The sequence below is a fragment of the Seriola dumerili genome, unplaced genomic scaffold (assembly GCF_002260705.1).
Source record: "Seriola dumerili isolate Sdu_G_001 unplaced genomic scaffold, Sdu_1.0 BDQW01000219.1, whole genome shotgun sequence".
Classification (NCBI taxonomy): Eukaryota; Metazoa; Chordata; class Actinopteri; order Carangiformes; family Carangidae; genus Seriola; species Seriola dumerili.
Window position 1 is genome coordinate 6,738,148 of NW_019174474.1, and position 16,357 is coordinate 6,754,504.

General features: G+C 39.8%; 2 protein-coding genes across 2 annotated transcripts; one reads left to right on the forward strand and one right to left on the reverse strand.

Annotated features, from left to right (window-relative positions):
* Positions 1 to 968: 968 nt before the first annotated feature.
* On the reverse strand, positions 969 to 10,711 carry slc17a8 (solute carrier family 17 member 8). The gene is made up of 12 exons (XM_022754667.1): positions 10,611 to 10,711; positions 8,340 to 8,595; positions 7,837 to 7,955; positions 6,384 to 6,498; positions 5,853 to 5,940; positions 5,012 to 5,098; positions 3,501 to 3,643; positions 3,269 to 3,418; positions 3,023 to 3,155; positions 2,384 to 2,494; positions 1,822 to 1,949; positions 969 to 1,298 (listed from the first exon to the last, which is right to left on the reverse strand). Exons 1-12 carry the CDS (start codon positions 10,709 to 10,711, stop codon positions 969 to 971), a joined length of 1,761 nt encoding a protein of 586 aa, XP_022610388.1.
* A 2,323-nt stretch (positions 10,712 to 13,034) lies between these two features.
* On the forward strand, positions 13,035 to 15,455 carry LOC111228648 (paramyosin-like). The gene has a single exon (XM_022754643.1). It carries the CDS (start codon positions 13,035 to 13,037, stop codon positions 15,453 to 15,455), a length of 2,421 nt encoding a protein of 806 aa, XP_022610364.1.
* The last annotated feature ends 902 nt before the right edge of the window (positions 15,456 to 16,357 follow it).

Consider the following 16,357-nt stretch of genomic DNA (forward strand, 5'->3'; position numbering starts at 1 on the left):
TGATAAACAGTGTGAATTTCCTAAACTCTTTTGTGATCAAAGTGAAGAATTCCCCTACATTATTTTTAGAAACAAACTGGGTCTTCATGTATCAAACACTGAGAAGTTGCAAAAAGACAAACACCAGAGGAATAAATAGAGTTTCACTAAATGCTTCACGGAGTAACATCAGCACTGAACTCACCAGCCATTTCATCTCTTTATGAGCTCAGAGCGCTATAAATAATGAAGCTGATATAACGTTGGAAGAAGTGGGCTACCTCACAAATGGAACTGGTGATCTGCTCAGACAAAGAAGAGCGAGCGAAGCAGTGACAGAATGCAATCATTCAGCAACAGCAAATACATACAAGCAAAAAAAAAAAACAACAACAATAAGGCTCGTTACAATAACACTGTGGTCTGCTGTCAAACCCATTATTACATTCCAGAAGCACGTCTCTTTTCACGTTGCATAGCTGACACAAAACATGTCAAAAACTGTCCATGTGGTTCAAAGTAAGCTACATAAGGATCAGTCAGCGTTTGCTTGCACAGATGGAGAATGGTCAGCGCAGGTTGGACGAAAAGTAAAGTCTGGTTTGAAAGCTGATATGTGTTTCTCATGTGTCTTTAACACAGCACTAGTTGGTCCATAGATATTGGTCAGGCGTTTGCTTTCTATTGTATTAAGCACACTAGTCTACAGTATATGTCAGTGTAAATAAAATTTATTGTCCAATTTCTGGTTTTATTATGTATTGGTTGATGTTTCATGGGTTTTAATAAAATTGTGTTTGATTTTAGCATTTTGCCTTTTTTTAAAGTTGTGTTTCCATATGATTTTTTTTCTGCAAACATTATAGTACATTACAGTTAAAGTGGTGAAAAAGAGCAGCCTTGAGGTACATATGATGCTGCTTTCTCTGCCACTTCTCCCATGTTTCTGACATTTCCAGGCTGGTTATGAGTGTTTGGGAACTCCGGTCTCACTGGTACCGGTCCTGGTAGTCCCCATTCCCGCAATGTTCCTCCTCTTCTTGCATGGTTACGCCTCTCTTCTTTTTCCAGCCCTGTTTTCGACCGGATGAATTGTCTGCTGTTCCATAACTCTTTTTGGGAGCCATCATGTTCTCACTGTTGAGCTCTGACTCTTCAGCCAGCTCGTCCTCATCAATAATGCCACATTTATCCTCGCTCGTGCTCTCGGGGTTGGCCCAGTCCTGCTGCTCTCCCGAGGCAAAGATAGCGTAGAAGATGACCCCTGAGTAATGCACCATGGCCGCAATAACAAAGACATTCTGCCACTCCAGACGAGTCTGTGGGGAGACGAATATAGTCGATGAATTTCCTGTCAGAAGCAGACTTACAGATCTTTCAATGATGTACCAGTGAGGCAATGATGTAAATCCTCTGAATTACTTAAGGCATTGAACATACTACAGCTGCAATGTGTATAATAAATTTTACAGCACTATAAATTATTAACAATAATTTTTGATAGGTGCAAGATTACACACAGCAGCTCTGTGTTTCATCAAAAAGCAAACCTACTCATATTTTATACATGTAATGGAGGAAAACCTCAGTGAAGCACATCGTTTCAGTGCCTGGTAATTTTTTTTATATATATGTACAGAGGGGCTGGGAATGGCTTTACACACATATACACACACATAATTAGACATAAATAAAAGAATTTCAACAGCATATGAGATGAACAAAGGCCATAAGCAAACATGTTCAGATACAGTCAAGATAAGAAAACTGTTTATGAGCTACTGGTGAAACAACTAAGAAATATATCTTAAAATTCTATATATGTAAACGTGTAACAATCACCTTGTGTTTAGTCAAAGCTCCAACAATCAGGGGACACACCATTCCAGACAGCGTTCCCACCCCGTTAGAAATTCCCATCAGGATGCTGGCATAGCGAGGAGCGATGTCCAGATGATTGACGTTAAAACCTAACGACCACGTTCACAAATAACAGTACTCGATTACTGTGAGCAGTGTCGAAATCCTCTTGACTTCAGGACTTTTGAATATTTTGTAAAACTGAACATGGTTTAGTTCCACATGCACATTTCGATTTTTTTTGTTGTTGTTGCCATGACAACAATCTATAAAATATTCAGGAGAAGGGCCTGTGTGAAGACTTGGTAGGCTAATGCATGTCTACTGCATCACACCCAAAGGAAAAAGTAGTACTGCTTTTAAATTTTTAGACTTTCATAATCTGGAACAGAAAAAAATCACAGCTGCAACATTCTGTGCATTTAAGTATTTCAAATAACTCATGTTTCAAACTAAACCCTCATGTTTTTGGTTTAGAGTCAAAATAAAAATCTAACATTTCAGATCATATACAGATTTTTCTTTGGTGCAGATGTGGTATTACCTGAGATGGCGAATCCACTGAAGCCTACAGCCAGAACTAGGAAGGAGATGGCGACCCCTCGAGTGTGAGAAAACCCAACCACCAGCAGCAGAGAAGCCTCCATCCCAAAACCTGTGAAAATACAGGAAAAGAGAATGTGGGGCATTGGTGGCTATAAGAAACGAGATCATGTACACCAAGTAATTGTAAGAAGTGAGGGTGAGGTTACAACAAAGTCCTGCATAATTCCTACAGGACTCGTTTACAACAGAAACATGTTCCTGGGGGACATTTTTGTGCACTACACTGTCATGTTTTTGATTTTTTTTTTAAACTTTTAATGTATTTTTTGAAATTTACAGAAACATATATAGCAAAGGACATAGCTGACAAAAGAATTAAACTTAATTTACCTTTAACTGAATTTTTTAAAACTTAAATTTTCTTATTTCCCACCAATAGAAATATTTTAGCACGAGCTAAAGCTAACAAAGCAATGGCTGATGAGATGTGGAGCAAACAATTAACATTTTACTTCTACTACTGGAGGAAGTTTATGATTTGGGGACACTATAATACAATAAAAGCAGTTAGTGAGTCTCTTTCCAAGGTCAAAATAAAGAATCACAAATGTGTTGCTTTCAGTTTACTATGACGTACCTCCACAGTTCATGAGTTTCCTCACATTTGTGGTAGACATGATTTTGTTACTGCGTAAGAAGTCAGCCAGCTGTCCTCCAATTGGAACCACGATTGTCATCACCATGTGGGGGACAGCAGACAGGATCCCCACCTGTCAGGGGTTCACACATTCAGGAGACAACAAAGTAACTGCGATGAACAATCTCTCTTTATGAATATTTCTCATTGTCAGCTGAATTGCTGTAGTGACACTGTGAGACCAACCTTGCTGATGGGAAATCCAAAGACTTCCTCAAAATACGCCGGCTGGCTGATGAGGAGCAGGTAGAAGGTCCAGCTGCGGCAGAAGTTGGCCACGATGATGGCATAGACAGGCATGGAGGTAAAGAAACGACGCCACGGAGTCTTGAATTTCTGTGATTGGGAGACGATGAAATGATTTTAAAAAACCTGCACAGCCATCCAAGGAAATTGGCAGCACATTACATGTACACACCTCAGTTGCACTAAGTTGCTGCATTGTTTCACCGATGGTGGACTCGATGTACATCCTCTCCTCGTCTGTGATTGTGGGATGTTCAGCAGGACTTCCATATGCCAGCAGGAGCCACAGGACATACCATATGATCCCAAAAACACCTTTTCATGAAAAGACAGCAACAAAAAAGTGAATGAATTCTTACACGTACACTTAAAGATGTTCATCTTTGTAGTGAAAGCTTTGTTAAGAGTTACAGAGCAGCTCAAGGGCAGACTAATTAAAAGAAGCCCACACCTTCTCTGGACCACAAGAGTTTTCATTATGAAAATGAAATGAGCGAGGTGTGAGTCACAGAGCCCAGACAGGAAAATGCTAATTTACATCAATAAATCATGAGATTATATCACAGAAGAACCAGAGTACATTTTTATTAAAACACGTTGGGCAAAGTATGAATTTTATGCGAGTTTTAATCAATTTAATCAAACTCAAAAGCACATTCAGATAACACTTATTGTGCAAAGCATACAAAGTATAACTGCCACATAGCAACGTGCCAGTCAAGGATTAAGAAAAACACTTTGCACGACGCTAAGATGACAACTAGTTTATTTAATGACTCAACAGGTTTATAAGTTGTAACTAATGGCTTATTAATGGCTTACTAATGCTTTACAGATCTGTTATAAACCATCCTCTGGCTGGTGTCCTTTCTATTTGGTACTAATGTTGGTAATCAATTAATAGATCCTTGTTCCCCAATAAGCCAACATGTCTGCAGTAATACATGTTAATAAGTTGGTAATGAATGGATTATTGTCCAGAACTCTACAGGTTTTTTCCAGAAGGTAGCTTAAGTGGTCCAGAGGGTCTTCCTGTTGAAAGACAAGTGTCCTGCTGGATGATAAACCACAGAGGAATTTTTCACAACCTGGCAACTCAAAAGTTGTTCTTATTAATGGCTTACAACTTATTTATAAAACAGCATGATTCATTGACCATTAAATAACCCATTAGTTAAGACTTTCTAACTGTTGACAAAGAGTGATTTATGGTATGGTGGTACCAAATGAATTTATTATATATCGCCTTTTTAAAACGAACTACTACGAACTAATTGCAATGTGTTTTAACCTCAGCTCTAACACTATTGGCAAAACACAGACATCCCTAACACAACATCCTAAAAAAGGCATTTGTCTATGACAACACACATGTTTATGAACTGTCAGTGCTTTTAAGTTTGGCTGTTTGGTTTTATTCCAGAGGCTTAAGACGGCCAATGTGTATAGATTAACAAATTATTTACACCTTTTGGCATATAACGTGTGTTCGTAGTATTGGACTCTGTTGGTGACTGTATTGGCAGCAGCCTCTCACTTTTGGATTAAAAAAAAAACAAAAAAACATTACTTACACTTTTTTCCATTTTTTCATAGAACAATTTTTCACTTTCACATTATTCTTATGTGTGTGAATGAAGTGTTATTTTATGTTTGTGGTGTTCGTTCAACAATCAGCCTTACCATAGATATAAAAGACAGAAGACCAGCCAACGTACTGAACGAGTACTCCAGCTAAAGGCATGGCGATCACTGCTCCTGCATAGGATCCTGGGAACAATGGGTGTCAAATTTCAATGCCAAGGTATTATTATGCCAGCAGTAACATAGGATCTCAGTGATAATTATCTAAATGTATTTCAGATAGAAAAAAAATATATATGTTGTTTATATTTACCTTCACTAGTTTGCATATTATAAACAACTGAAATAAATGAGTCATAGTGCGTTCAATCGAACAAAAAACCTGCACTGTATAGTGATGAAAATGTGATAAATAAAAAACACATATGTTTAATTGAAAAAAAATGCTGTCAAAATGAATCACTGGCACTGCCTTGACGGAAAGGGTGTTTTAATGTGTTTTCTATTATCTGACAGATTCATGAACACTGTTGTTTTGAATAGAGCAGAGAGCATGAGAGTGCTTTTGGACAGTAAGCAATGTGACGCTTCATTTAGGTGAATAGATGGAGGAGCTCCTTCATAATACGCAGGTGAGCCGTGTTCATTTGCAGACAATGTCAAGAGGGTATTGATGCATGGGTTGTCATGGCACCAGTTTAAAGTGCAGCGTGGTTATTCTAATTTCAGGACGGACAGCAGTGGACTACATCTGCAAAACAAAATAAGCTCTCTCGTGTCCATTTGCTGACCAGCCCCACTCTAACTTATAAGGGGTGTGTGAACTGAACAAATAGGATTTCTATCATTGTGTCAGTCAGTTTGGGAGAGTTTGTGGATTGTTCTGTAGCACAAGACAAGACTGACAAGACTGACAAGAGGAAACGGAGACATCGCTCACCACAGAATGAGGTGGTGGCCAGTCGACTCCGTTCAAGAGGTGGCGCCCATTTGGACCACATCCCATGACATGCTGGGTAGGTGACACCCTAGCAGGGACACGATGTGGAAGATGGCAAAGGTCAAAGTTTGACTGGAGAGGAAACCTGGGGTTTATCTGCTTTAGAGGAATAGTTTGAGTCTTTTGGGAAATACGCTTATTCACTTTTTTTTGACAATAATAGATGAGAAGGTTGATACCTGTCTCGTATCTGCACAATGAATAACATGTTGCTCATTTACAGAGAATTATGTGCCAGGCTACTTCTTGGCAGGGAGCAGTGAAACAATCCCACATATAACTAGATAACTAGATTTTGTGACCAGGTTGTTTTCAGACTTTATTATAAGCTAAGCTAACCAGCTAGTGACTTTAGCTTCACATTTATCATACAGACATAAGAGTGGTATCGATCCTCTCATCTATATCTCAAAATCCCAAATGTTAAACTATTGTTTTACGTGAATCAGTGAACTTTTTATTTTTTCTTACCTCCACTAAGCCCTGCAGGATGCGAACAAACATGACGCAACCGTAGTGGACCCTTGCTGCTGATGGGATGAACATATTCAGCACTGATGTCAGGAAAATTGCAGCCCCAAACACCCTGTAGAAAAACAGCAATGTCATCATTTTGTGTAAGAGAGAAGAGGAGGTAACGTCAATATCTACCTGTATCACTTATAGATTTAAAGGAATAGTTTGACATTTTGTGAAATGTGTTTATTCACCGCAGCCAGCAGGCAATTAGCTTAGCTTAGCATAGAGACAGGAAATGGGGAACAAAGCTAGCCTCTCTCTGCCAAAGGGTAACAACATCTGCCTACCAGTGCGTCTACAACTCATTAATCAACACGTTATATCTCATTTGTTTCATGTGCACTGAAACCAATGTGTAAAACAGCGCTGTATTGCCATTTGCCATTTCACATGCACCAAAGTGTGTGTATGTGTTACTTGTGCTGGTAGGTGGATTATGTTACTTTAGGACAGTCTTCCAGTCTTTAAGTAATCTTAAAATAATTTCAAGGAGATCCTTATTTTTTCCCACTTATTAATACCACATTACCCCGTAAATTCCAGGGAGCTTAACAAGAATTAGTTGTTTGTTTTTAGAAATGACGGACTCCTGCAATAATGCTTTTAGTGCCAGACTGTTGTATATTGTGATATTATTCAGGTCTGTCAGTAACAGGTAAAAACACAACAAACACATGCGACCCAGTGTCTGAAATTAGATGTCTAATATTGGCAGGCAGTATATCTCCAAACATCTGACGGTCAAAGCATCTCTTATAATGAGACAGATCTCACACCTCTGCCTCTGCCATGGACTGAGATAAAGACATCCCTTTCAATCCACAAGTTTCTGCTTCATCACCACGGTGCCACTTAGCTCCCTTCTCTTTTCTCCTTCACCTCATCCCCCCTTCCTTCTCTTTTTCCAAAACAGCGTGTAAGTGACACTTGTAATATTCCAGTGGCTGGTGTTTCAGAAAGAAATCAGAGGCAGGATCTTTCATTATTAACTCTGTCAGTGGTGTGTCCTCTTTTCCTGTGAAGCTTTTATTACAGGATTGCTATCTGCTCCATCAGCACCGCTCACCGCACCGTACAGCTTTAACCCTTTAACTGCATGGGCTGAGGAGGCGCGTCTTTCTTCATGTGATCCTTTCTTAACATAGGTGGCCAGACCTGCAGCAGCCATGACTTAGACTAATCCGTGATTAAAAAAAGTCAACAACACACAGAAACCATCATCTGTCTCAGCACACCTCACATGCAACATCAAAGAGTTTCTGTCTCCTTATCAACAGCATCACTTTTCTCTGCAGTTTTTCTGGGGCTACGACCAACAATTACTTTCAGCACTGATTAATCTTTTGGTCAATAAATTGTCAGACACACTGAGAACAGTTATGAAGTCATTAAGTGTGTGTGTGACCTGTTGGCAGAGAGCTTGTTGGAGATGAAACCACCAGGGATTTGAGTGACGATGTAACCCCAGAAGAAGGAGCCGTGGATCAGTCCCACAGTCTCTGGGTCCCAGTTAAACTGAGCTTTCTGATAAAGGGAAAGAAAAAAAACATCTTTCATAGGAAAATGAACAATTTTAAAAAATAAAACTTAAAAAAAACAGATCACCCTCATTTTAAAAATTCAATGTTGAACTCAGAAGCAATAAAAGCACTGTCAATTCGATACACAAAGTTTTTTTTATTACAAGTGTCCGGGGTTTTATCATTTACTAAGTTTTATCATCGAACAGCATTCATTTAGTATTTTGCCAGTATCCCAAATACATCCCCAAAAAGTGTTAATTATAATGGCTAATCTACAATTTAGTCTTTTTCTGTATTGTCTTATGAGGGTATTGCAAGCAACAAGAAAAGAAACATACATACTAAAAAATCTTAAACAGTCAATGACCCAAAATCCTCCAACTACCTGAAGCACTGGAGTCCCATTGATATAGACAGTGTTGTTGTTCACCATCTCAACAATGGCCACGCCAAGATTGCACCGAATTCCAAAGGAGATGCAGAAACCCAGTCCGCTGAGGATGGCGATGATGTAGCGTTTAGGGAGACCGCCACAGCTGCAGTCCAGCAGCGGGGCAGGACGTGTTGCTGATGCCACTGGACGCCCATCCTCCGTCAGTTCGATGTTGTCCTCTTCTTCTACATTGCTACCATCTATTTTCCTATGGAGCAAATAGCAAGAAAAAACAGTCAATTGTTATCTGTTAAGCCTGAAGTAAAACTATTTATCTTTATCCGTATTCTTCCTCTACTTTCAGAGTCCAACGTACCTAAATTCTGTGATATTTTAAACAGAATTTGTCTGCAAGTCATATAAGCATGTACAGAATGTGGTTCTGTGCAATATTCACATGATAATGTCCTATCCTGTTGCTTTTGTCCGTAACAGTAACACAAGTCTCTCCGCTCACTTGCAGAGGGCAGGAGGTGAAGCCAAGACACACGACTAAAAAGGTCACAGCACTGCTATTATCAGGTTGCTTTCAGGTAAACCGCCCTTTTCCACAAACCCAGAATCCATCTGTTTCCCTGTCTCCCTGCTGCCATGAACTGCGTCCATCTACCTGCAGAAGCAGATCTTCACTGGAGTTCTCCTCCAGCACATTAACAAGAAACTGGGATCAGATTTTGTGGACTCGAATCATTCTCATGTCATATTATGTATTGTGGAATAATACACTGATCTGGAAAAGGAAGTATTCTTACGGACGGGACAGACTGGTGTTGTGTGTGCCTGATGGTTATCTCTTCTTTGTTAAAATTATGAGTTATGAATACAGTCTGTCTGATATTAGACTTAGACGTGAGTCTAAAAAGCCTTAAATGACAGCGCAGATACAGAGAACCAAACTGGATATCAGTATCGTGGAGCTGATTATGGACACTGTTAACCTTAATCTGTCGCTTCTGTCTTTGAGAGTACAGTACGTTTAGTAGATATCTCTTGCAGAACAGATGCATCAAACATGGGTGTACGTATGTGGAAAAATTGTCAAAGAAAGGGTACAGTAATCAGAAATTCACATTCAGCACACGACAGGACAGTGAAGCAGGGTTAAAAGTTACTGCCTGATCACTAACTTCATGTGCTCAGGTTTTAAAAAGTGTTGTCAGTTGGTGCATCAACCAGAAAATGGCTGAAACATATGGACAAAATCATGCAGCCTTCCATGAGTATTTTATGTTTGAGTGTGTTTTATATTAGGGCTTTTTCTTCTCAATTATGTCGGTGTTTGTGATGTTTGGTAGCACAAGGATCAATGTAAAGCTATTCACTTCACATACTGTATCTTAAAAGTGCAAGATGAAAAGCATGACATACATTTTTTGCACAGAAACAAATGAAAAAATGTATCTCCAATTGATTTTTCTTTTTTGTCTCGGCCAAGACTAGAGACTAGATCAGATTGTTTCACCTGACATGAACTTGGATTAATGGGTTATTTAATTAATGTCCCATGTTGTGATCCAGAAATATAACTTTTGTAATCTCTTTTGCGCTCAATGAAAAATTATTTACACGCATGAGAAAAAAAAGTCATATAGTTATTTTCAAAATCTATACTGTGCTCATTCTTCCTCATCTTATTGTTAATAATGATAGTAATAATAATAAATCTATATTAAGCAACAGCAAAGACATTTTCTTTGCCATGTTCCACAGGTTCATAATGTAAATCACCGCATTCCCTTTCTACCAGAAAAAAAGTACACATTAATTATACATACACAAATCTCATTTCCCAGGAAATTGCCTACTTAGTGCTTTATCTCTTAAATGACAACAATCTCCCTTATATATGGAGGCTCCGAGCACCACACACATCCTTTTGTGAAATATGTATCAGATATGAAATATGTATTAATGTCTTAAAATAAAATCTGTGATTACATCACTGGCATTGCCTGGCAAGCACAAGAATCAAATATTTATTTATCACCGGGATCTCTGAGAACACGTTGGATTTAATGTTCTCGCTTCCAGGCTCTCTGACAGTAGATATTTCAGCCTCTTAGTGGAGCGAGCTTATTTAAAAAAAAAAAAAAAAAAAAATCTCTACCATGAAAACAATACATGGTCTGCAAAGCCTGAGCTTATTACATGTAGTCCAAGGAGTGTAGTTCAAACACCCTGCACACACAGTCTTCCCACCACTCTCCACGCAAACCTGCTCACCTTTGTAGTTTTCCCAGAGAGTCGCCCACAGTATTCTTCACTTCTTCCTTCCCAGGCTTAAGCACCTGTTCCTTCAAACCTGCTAACCCACCAAAAGGCATTTTCTGGGTTTTTTATCTCAAAACAGTGTCTGGATACCTCACTCGCACTCTTTGCTAAGAGACAGGGGGAGGGGGGGGGGTCCACTAGAAGCTGTTCTTCATCCTCCCTGAGTTTGTGGCACCGGTGGTTGGCTCCACCTTTTAGTGGTGCCGAGGGTCCCTCAGAGGTAACACAGACTTTCTTCTCCACTTGTCAGAGATGATTCAGAGAAGAGCTGGAGGGAGGATGATGTTGAAGTAGTCCTCCGTCCAAAGTACCATGCAGTGAGAGCCTCAGGAGCTTGTTTAATCTCCAGAAGCTCCATCCAATACTGATAAGTAAGGAGGAGAGCAGATAAAAGTGTAGAATCCAGTTTTTACCCTCTAGGCATTGTGAGTCCTCTTTGTCTGCAGCTGAACTGAATGATCCACGTAGATCTCCTCTCCATCTCATATCTCATCCATTCCTGGTGAGGAGGGGCAGGTGTAGCTGATTTTCCAAAACCCAGCCCCTTCCTTTACACATCATCATCATCATCATCATCATCTTCATCGTCACCATCGTCAACTCCACAGCACCACCCCTTCGCCTAGTTAGGTTCATCTGATAGCAGCCCACTGGGCGAACAATCAAATATGCATGAGCCTGACAAGTTGCATTGAGGAGAGACGGGAGGAGCTGGACGGCTGTGGTGTAAAATGTGAGCAGGTGAAACCTAAGACAGAGCCATCAAGTTCCAGGTTTACATTCCTGTTCTCAGCCAGCTTTTCAGTGTTTGGCTTTTCACATTTTCAGCATGTATGAAAGAGTGATGCAAATCATAAATGCTGCCATAAAGCTGTAAAGTTCGTGGATTAAGAAGCAACACCATATCTCTAACCATTTGACAATGATGTTTCTTTCAAATCTTTATTTTGCCAGAGGGGAAGAAGATCATAAAATATGCAGCATTGAAAAAAAAAGAGCCTTTTTTTAGCGATGGGCTGCAGCAGAATAACTGTTCAGGTTGGTGCCATTATTCCAGCTGTTTATGCTTTCCATGAATAAAATGAGAGCTGGCTCCCCAGTGGACACTCATTCAATAAACAAGGTTCCTTACACCAGAAATATTACAGCTTCGTTACGAGAAACATGAACAGATCTGCGTTCTTGAGATATATCTTTTCGTGTGACCTACATAAATGTTTTGTTTTTGTTAACCTTTTCCAATGAGCTGAATGTGGGTTGTTTGGTGGTACATATATTGTTAGTCTAACACATTTATTAGTTATTGATAAATTAGTAACATTTAAATGATGTACAATGTGATAATTATATTTAGAGAGGCAGATCCCAAACAGAAGCAAGAGAATTAGTAAACAAGACTAAGTATGCTGTAGGTGTATGAAGCTTGGCAGTCTTCTTCTTTCTGTTTGACTCAGCTCTACCACTTGAACATCTGAACAACAGTAATGCAAATGTTGAATTTAGAAGTTTTTTGAAAGTAATTCATCGATTTGTGATGTAAAATTACCTCTGAAGGTAACATGACACCAACCAAAAGTAATTCTGAAGTCTTTTTTATTTCTAAATAAGTCATGCCTGCCATCTAGTGTTTGGAATGAGGAGGTGACACATGAGTTCACAATGTGATTGTGCAGAGAGACGCAGACAATCAATAAACTGTATACAAAATCTTGTCCAGTCTTGTATTTACTTTAGAACTAAAACTGATTTGAGAAATCATATGAACTTTATGTATCTATATTTATAAAACCAACTAAAAATGCAGCCATTGAGAGGGCGCGTTATGGCACAGATGTTAAGATAAAAAGTCAAGTCACATGTTACAGGCAACATCGTCAGCAGACAGGCGCACTGACCACGGCAGCGCTGCGCACATACAGTAACAATTACGACAATACGTTCCAATGTAATAATACTTTATCCGTTTATTTGGTTGTAATGTTTATCGTTCTTCTAGCCCCCCACCCCCACCCCTCCCGCCAATGACGAGTGTTATGACGTCACACTAGGATAATACACGGGATCAAAGTACAAGGTAAAGAGTGTTATGACGTCACATTAGATCATGGCATAGGAATCAGCGGATAGGGCGAAAAACGTCCTACACAACGAACTGAATATTTGTCTCTTTTGAGAAGCTGTGAAAACAATTTATCATTAACAGTTCAAGCAAGTATGTCTCAAGACAACCTCCATGAGAAATTAGAATTAGTCATGAACCAGAAGGAAACAAATATGACTGCTGAACCTACTCAGCTTGAATCCCTGGTAGACAACCAAGAAATTGAAAATGAAAATCTGTGTGCAGGTGGTAAGTTTTATACACTTACAATCGACATGAAACAATCACCTCTTGATCTCCAGAGCCAGCTACAGATGAAGCAGGAGGAGGACATATTGCCTGGAATAGAGAATTGCAGAGAGGAATCAGGGACCCAGCTAAAACGGGAGGTGGTCCACCTTGATGAAGGGGAGAATGAAACTTTTGAAGCAAAAATCTGTGATATTCAGCATCAAGTGGAAGATGCTCAGAATAAGGATGAGCTAATTGAAAAGCAAAACAGGGAAATCTCTCCTAAGCAGGAAATTATTAAGGAGTATAACAAACTCCAAACCGATATGAATCAAATACTCCTTGAAAACAGGACCTGTCATGAAAACAATGCTGAGCTCCAGTCAGAGGTAAGGGCACTTGAGGTGGAGTTAAATGAGCTAAGGGCCAAAGAGAGGAACTATACGAAACAACAAGAAGAGCTTCATAAAGTGCATAGCCAGTTGGAGGGGCTAAATTCTGAGTTGGGTGTAAAGATACTGGAGGTAACTGAGCTGAAGACTGAGAACAGCAGACTGCAGGAGTCAGTCAGTAAAATCCCAGAGATTAAGGAAGAACTAGCCCAGGTCTCTAACCTTTTGTCCCAGGAGCAAAGTCTTAGGCAGAAAAACGACATTTACATAAGACAGTTAGAGGAGGAAAAATTGGTTCTGAGCCAGACGAAAGATAACATTACTGTTGATCTGACCCGGCTTGAATCTCTGCGAGAGAGCCAAAGAATTGAAAATGAAAATCTGTTGGCAGAGATTCATATTCTAAAGGAAAATGAGAAAGGAATAAATGAGAAGAACAAGAGCCTCACTGCTGAGCTGACTCATCTTGAACATATAAAGCAAGGAGAGATTGAAAGTCTGAGAGCAGCAGTGAGTGATCTACAGTGTCAAGTTGAGGATGCTCAGCAAGTAAACTTGAAAAAAGGGGAGCAATGTGAAAAGCAAAACAGTGAAATTGCTAATCAGCAGCAAGTGATGGAGGTGTTAGATACACTCAAAATCGATATGAAACAAACACTCCTTGTTTTTAAGAACCAGCTGGAGATGTGGCAGTTGGATGACTTGATGCCTGGAATAGAGAATATCAGAGAGGAATCTGGGGCTTTTGGTGAAAATTTAGCACAACTGGAAATGCCTGAGGGGCAGAGAGATGAGAATCTACAGGAGATGCCTGCTGCAGGACCTCAACAGCTGGACACTCCTGTAGAGAAGGCTCAGCAAGACAACAGTGATAAGGATGGGCTGCTAGAAAAGGTTGTTGAACTTAAACACCTAACAGAGAAACTGCAGAGCGAGAACAAGATGTTGTTGGCAACAGTGCAGAATCTGCAGGGAGGTCTGAACTCTCTGGGTGATCAGAATATGACCATCAATGCTGAGTTAGTCCTGCTTGAATCTCAGACAGAGAAAAAAGAGGCAGAGAATGACAATCTGAAGGCAGAAATTTATGCTCTGCAGGCGAAAGAGAAAATGTTAAATGAGAAGAACAACAACCTCATTGATGAAGTGGCCGACCTCGAATATGTGAGAGAGAGAAATCAACAACAGATTGAGAGTCTGAGAGCAGCAGTCTGTGATCTTCAGTGCCAAGTGAAAGAGTCTCAGGAAGTCCACAGGGATAAAGAGGAGGTAACACAGAAGCTGACACATGTAGAGTCTCTCATGGAGAAAAAACAGATAGAGATGGAAAAGTTGAGGACAGCACTGCATCATCTTCAGGAAAAGGAAGAATTTCTGAATGAGCAGAATAACATGGTTACAGCTGAGCTGGCCCAACTGGAGTCTCTGAAAGAGAAACAGAATGAAGAGAATAAAAAGCTGAAGACAGCCGTGCAAGATCTTCAGTACCGAGTGGAGGAGACTCATCTACTAATCTTGAATAAAGATGAGCTAATTGCAAAGCAAAACAATGAAATTGCTTATAAGCAGCAACTGGTAGAGGAGTATTATACACTCACAACGGAAATCAGACAGTCACTCCATGATCTTGAGAACCAGCTAGAGATGAGGCAGGAGGAGGAAAAACTGGCTGGAATAAAGAATTTCAGAGAGGAATCAAGGTTTTTTTTTGAAACTACGGAACAACTGGAAATGCCTGAGGAGCAGAGAGATGAGAGCCTACAGGCGACACCTGCTGCAGAACCTCAACAGCTAGAGACTCCTGTTAGAGAACCTCAACAGCTGGAGACCCTTGCTGCAGAACCTCAACAGCTGAAGACTCCTGTTAGAGAACCTCAGTGGTGTCATTCTGCTAAACGGCTACTGAATGTAGGTTTGCATATTGGCATTGCCACAGTGGCTACGCTTATTCCTGCAGCTATCCTGACCACACAACTGACTGCCAACTGCAGCACAAACCCTAGCTGCTGTGAGTGTGCCTTCCAGCTGCTAGAGCCCTATTGCCAATTCCAACAAGGACAACGTCCCATTTAAACAAGGTAGGCTACATGAACTAATACCAACACCCAAACACACCAGTTTAAACCCTAATGACAGATTCTGTGGTCAATATTCTTGTAATGTCCCTTTTATAATGTCCTTGTTTTCTCCCACAGTCCACATAACAGAGGCAGCTGGATGGATTTGTAAATTGTTCATGTTCTAGGAAATAAAATTGCATCAATAAAAATTAAAAAAAAAATTAAAAACTTAAAAATTGTAATTTGCAGTGGAATTGAATGTGTAAGGTTAATTTGAAATTGAATGATACTGAGTATCATAAAAACAACAAAGATGAAAAGAACATTTCATTTACAAAAGAAAATATAATGCGCACACACATGCGCAAAATACAATACAACTCAAAAGCTGCTAATGAAAAGATGGTAGTAATAAGAATGGTGTAAGAGTACAAAGGTAATGATACATTGGAGGGGTTTACGAAAGCAAGATGAAAAAAGGGGAAGACAAGATAAAATATGTATGCAAATTTGCAAATGTGGTGTAAGAATTGACCCAGTGAAAGAAGGAAGCATGGACTCAAAAAAGGCCACTGCTGCATTCTAAAGGAAGAACAAGGTGAAAGTGCTGCAGTGGCCAAGTATGTCACCAGACCTCAAACCTGTTAAAGACCTGTGGGGAATTTTGAAGAGACAAGTGGAGCAGCACCCCACCCCAAAAAAAACAAAAAACAAAACAAGGGTCTCAAGGAGGCCATCCTCCAGGAGTCGAACAGGATAGACAGCATAATATGTTGTGAACTGGTACATGCGATGCAAAGAAGGGTCAGTGCACTTCTTAAAAGTAAGGTAGGACATACTATGTACTAAAATAATAAAAGGGTGTACTCATCTTTGCAACCCTTGATTTAAGTAGATATTGATGACATATCTTTC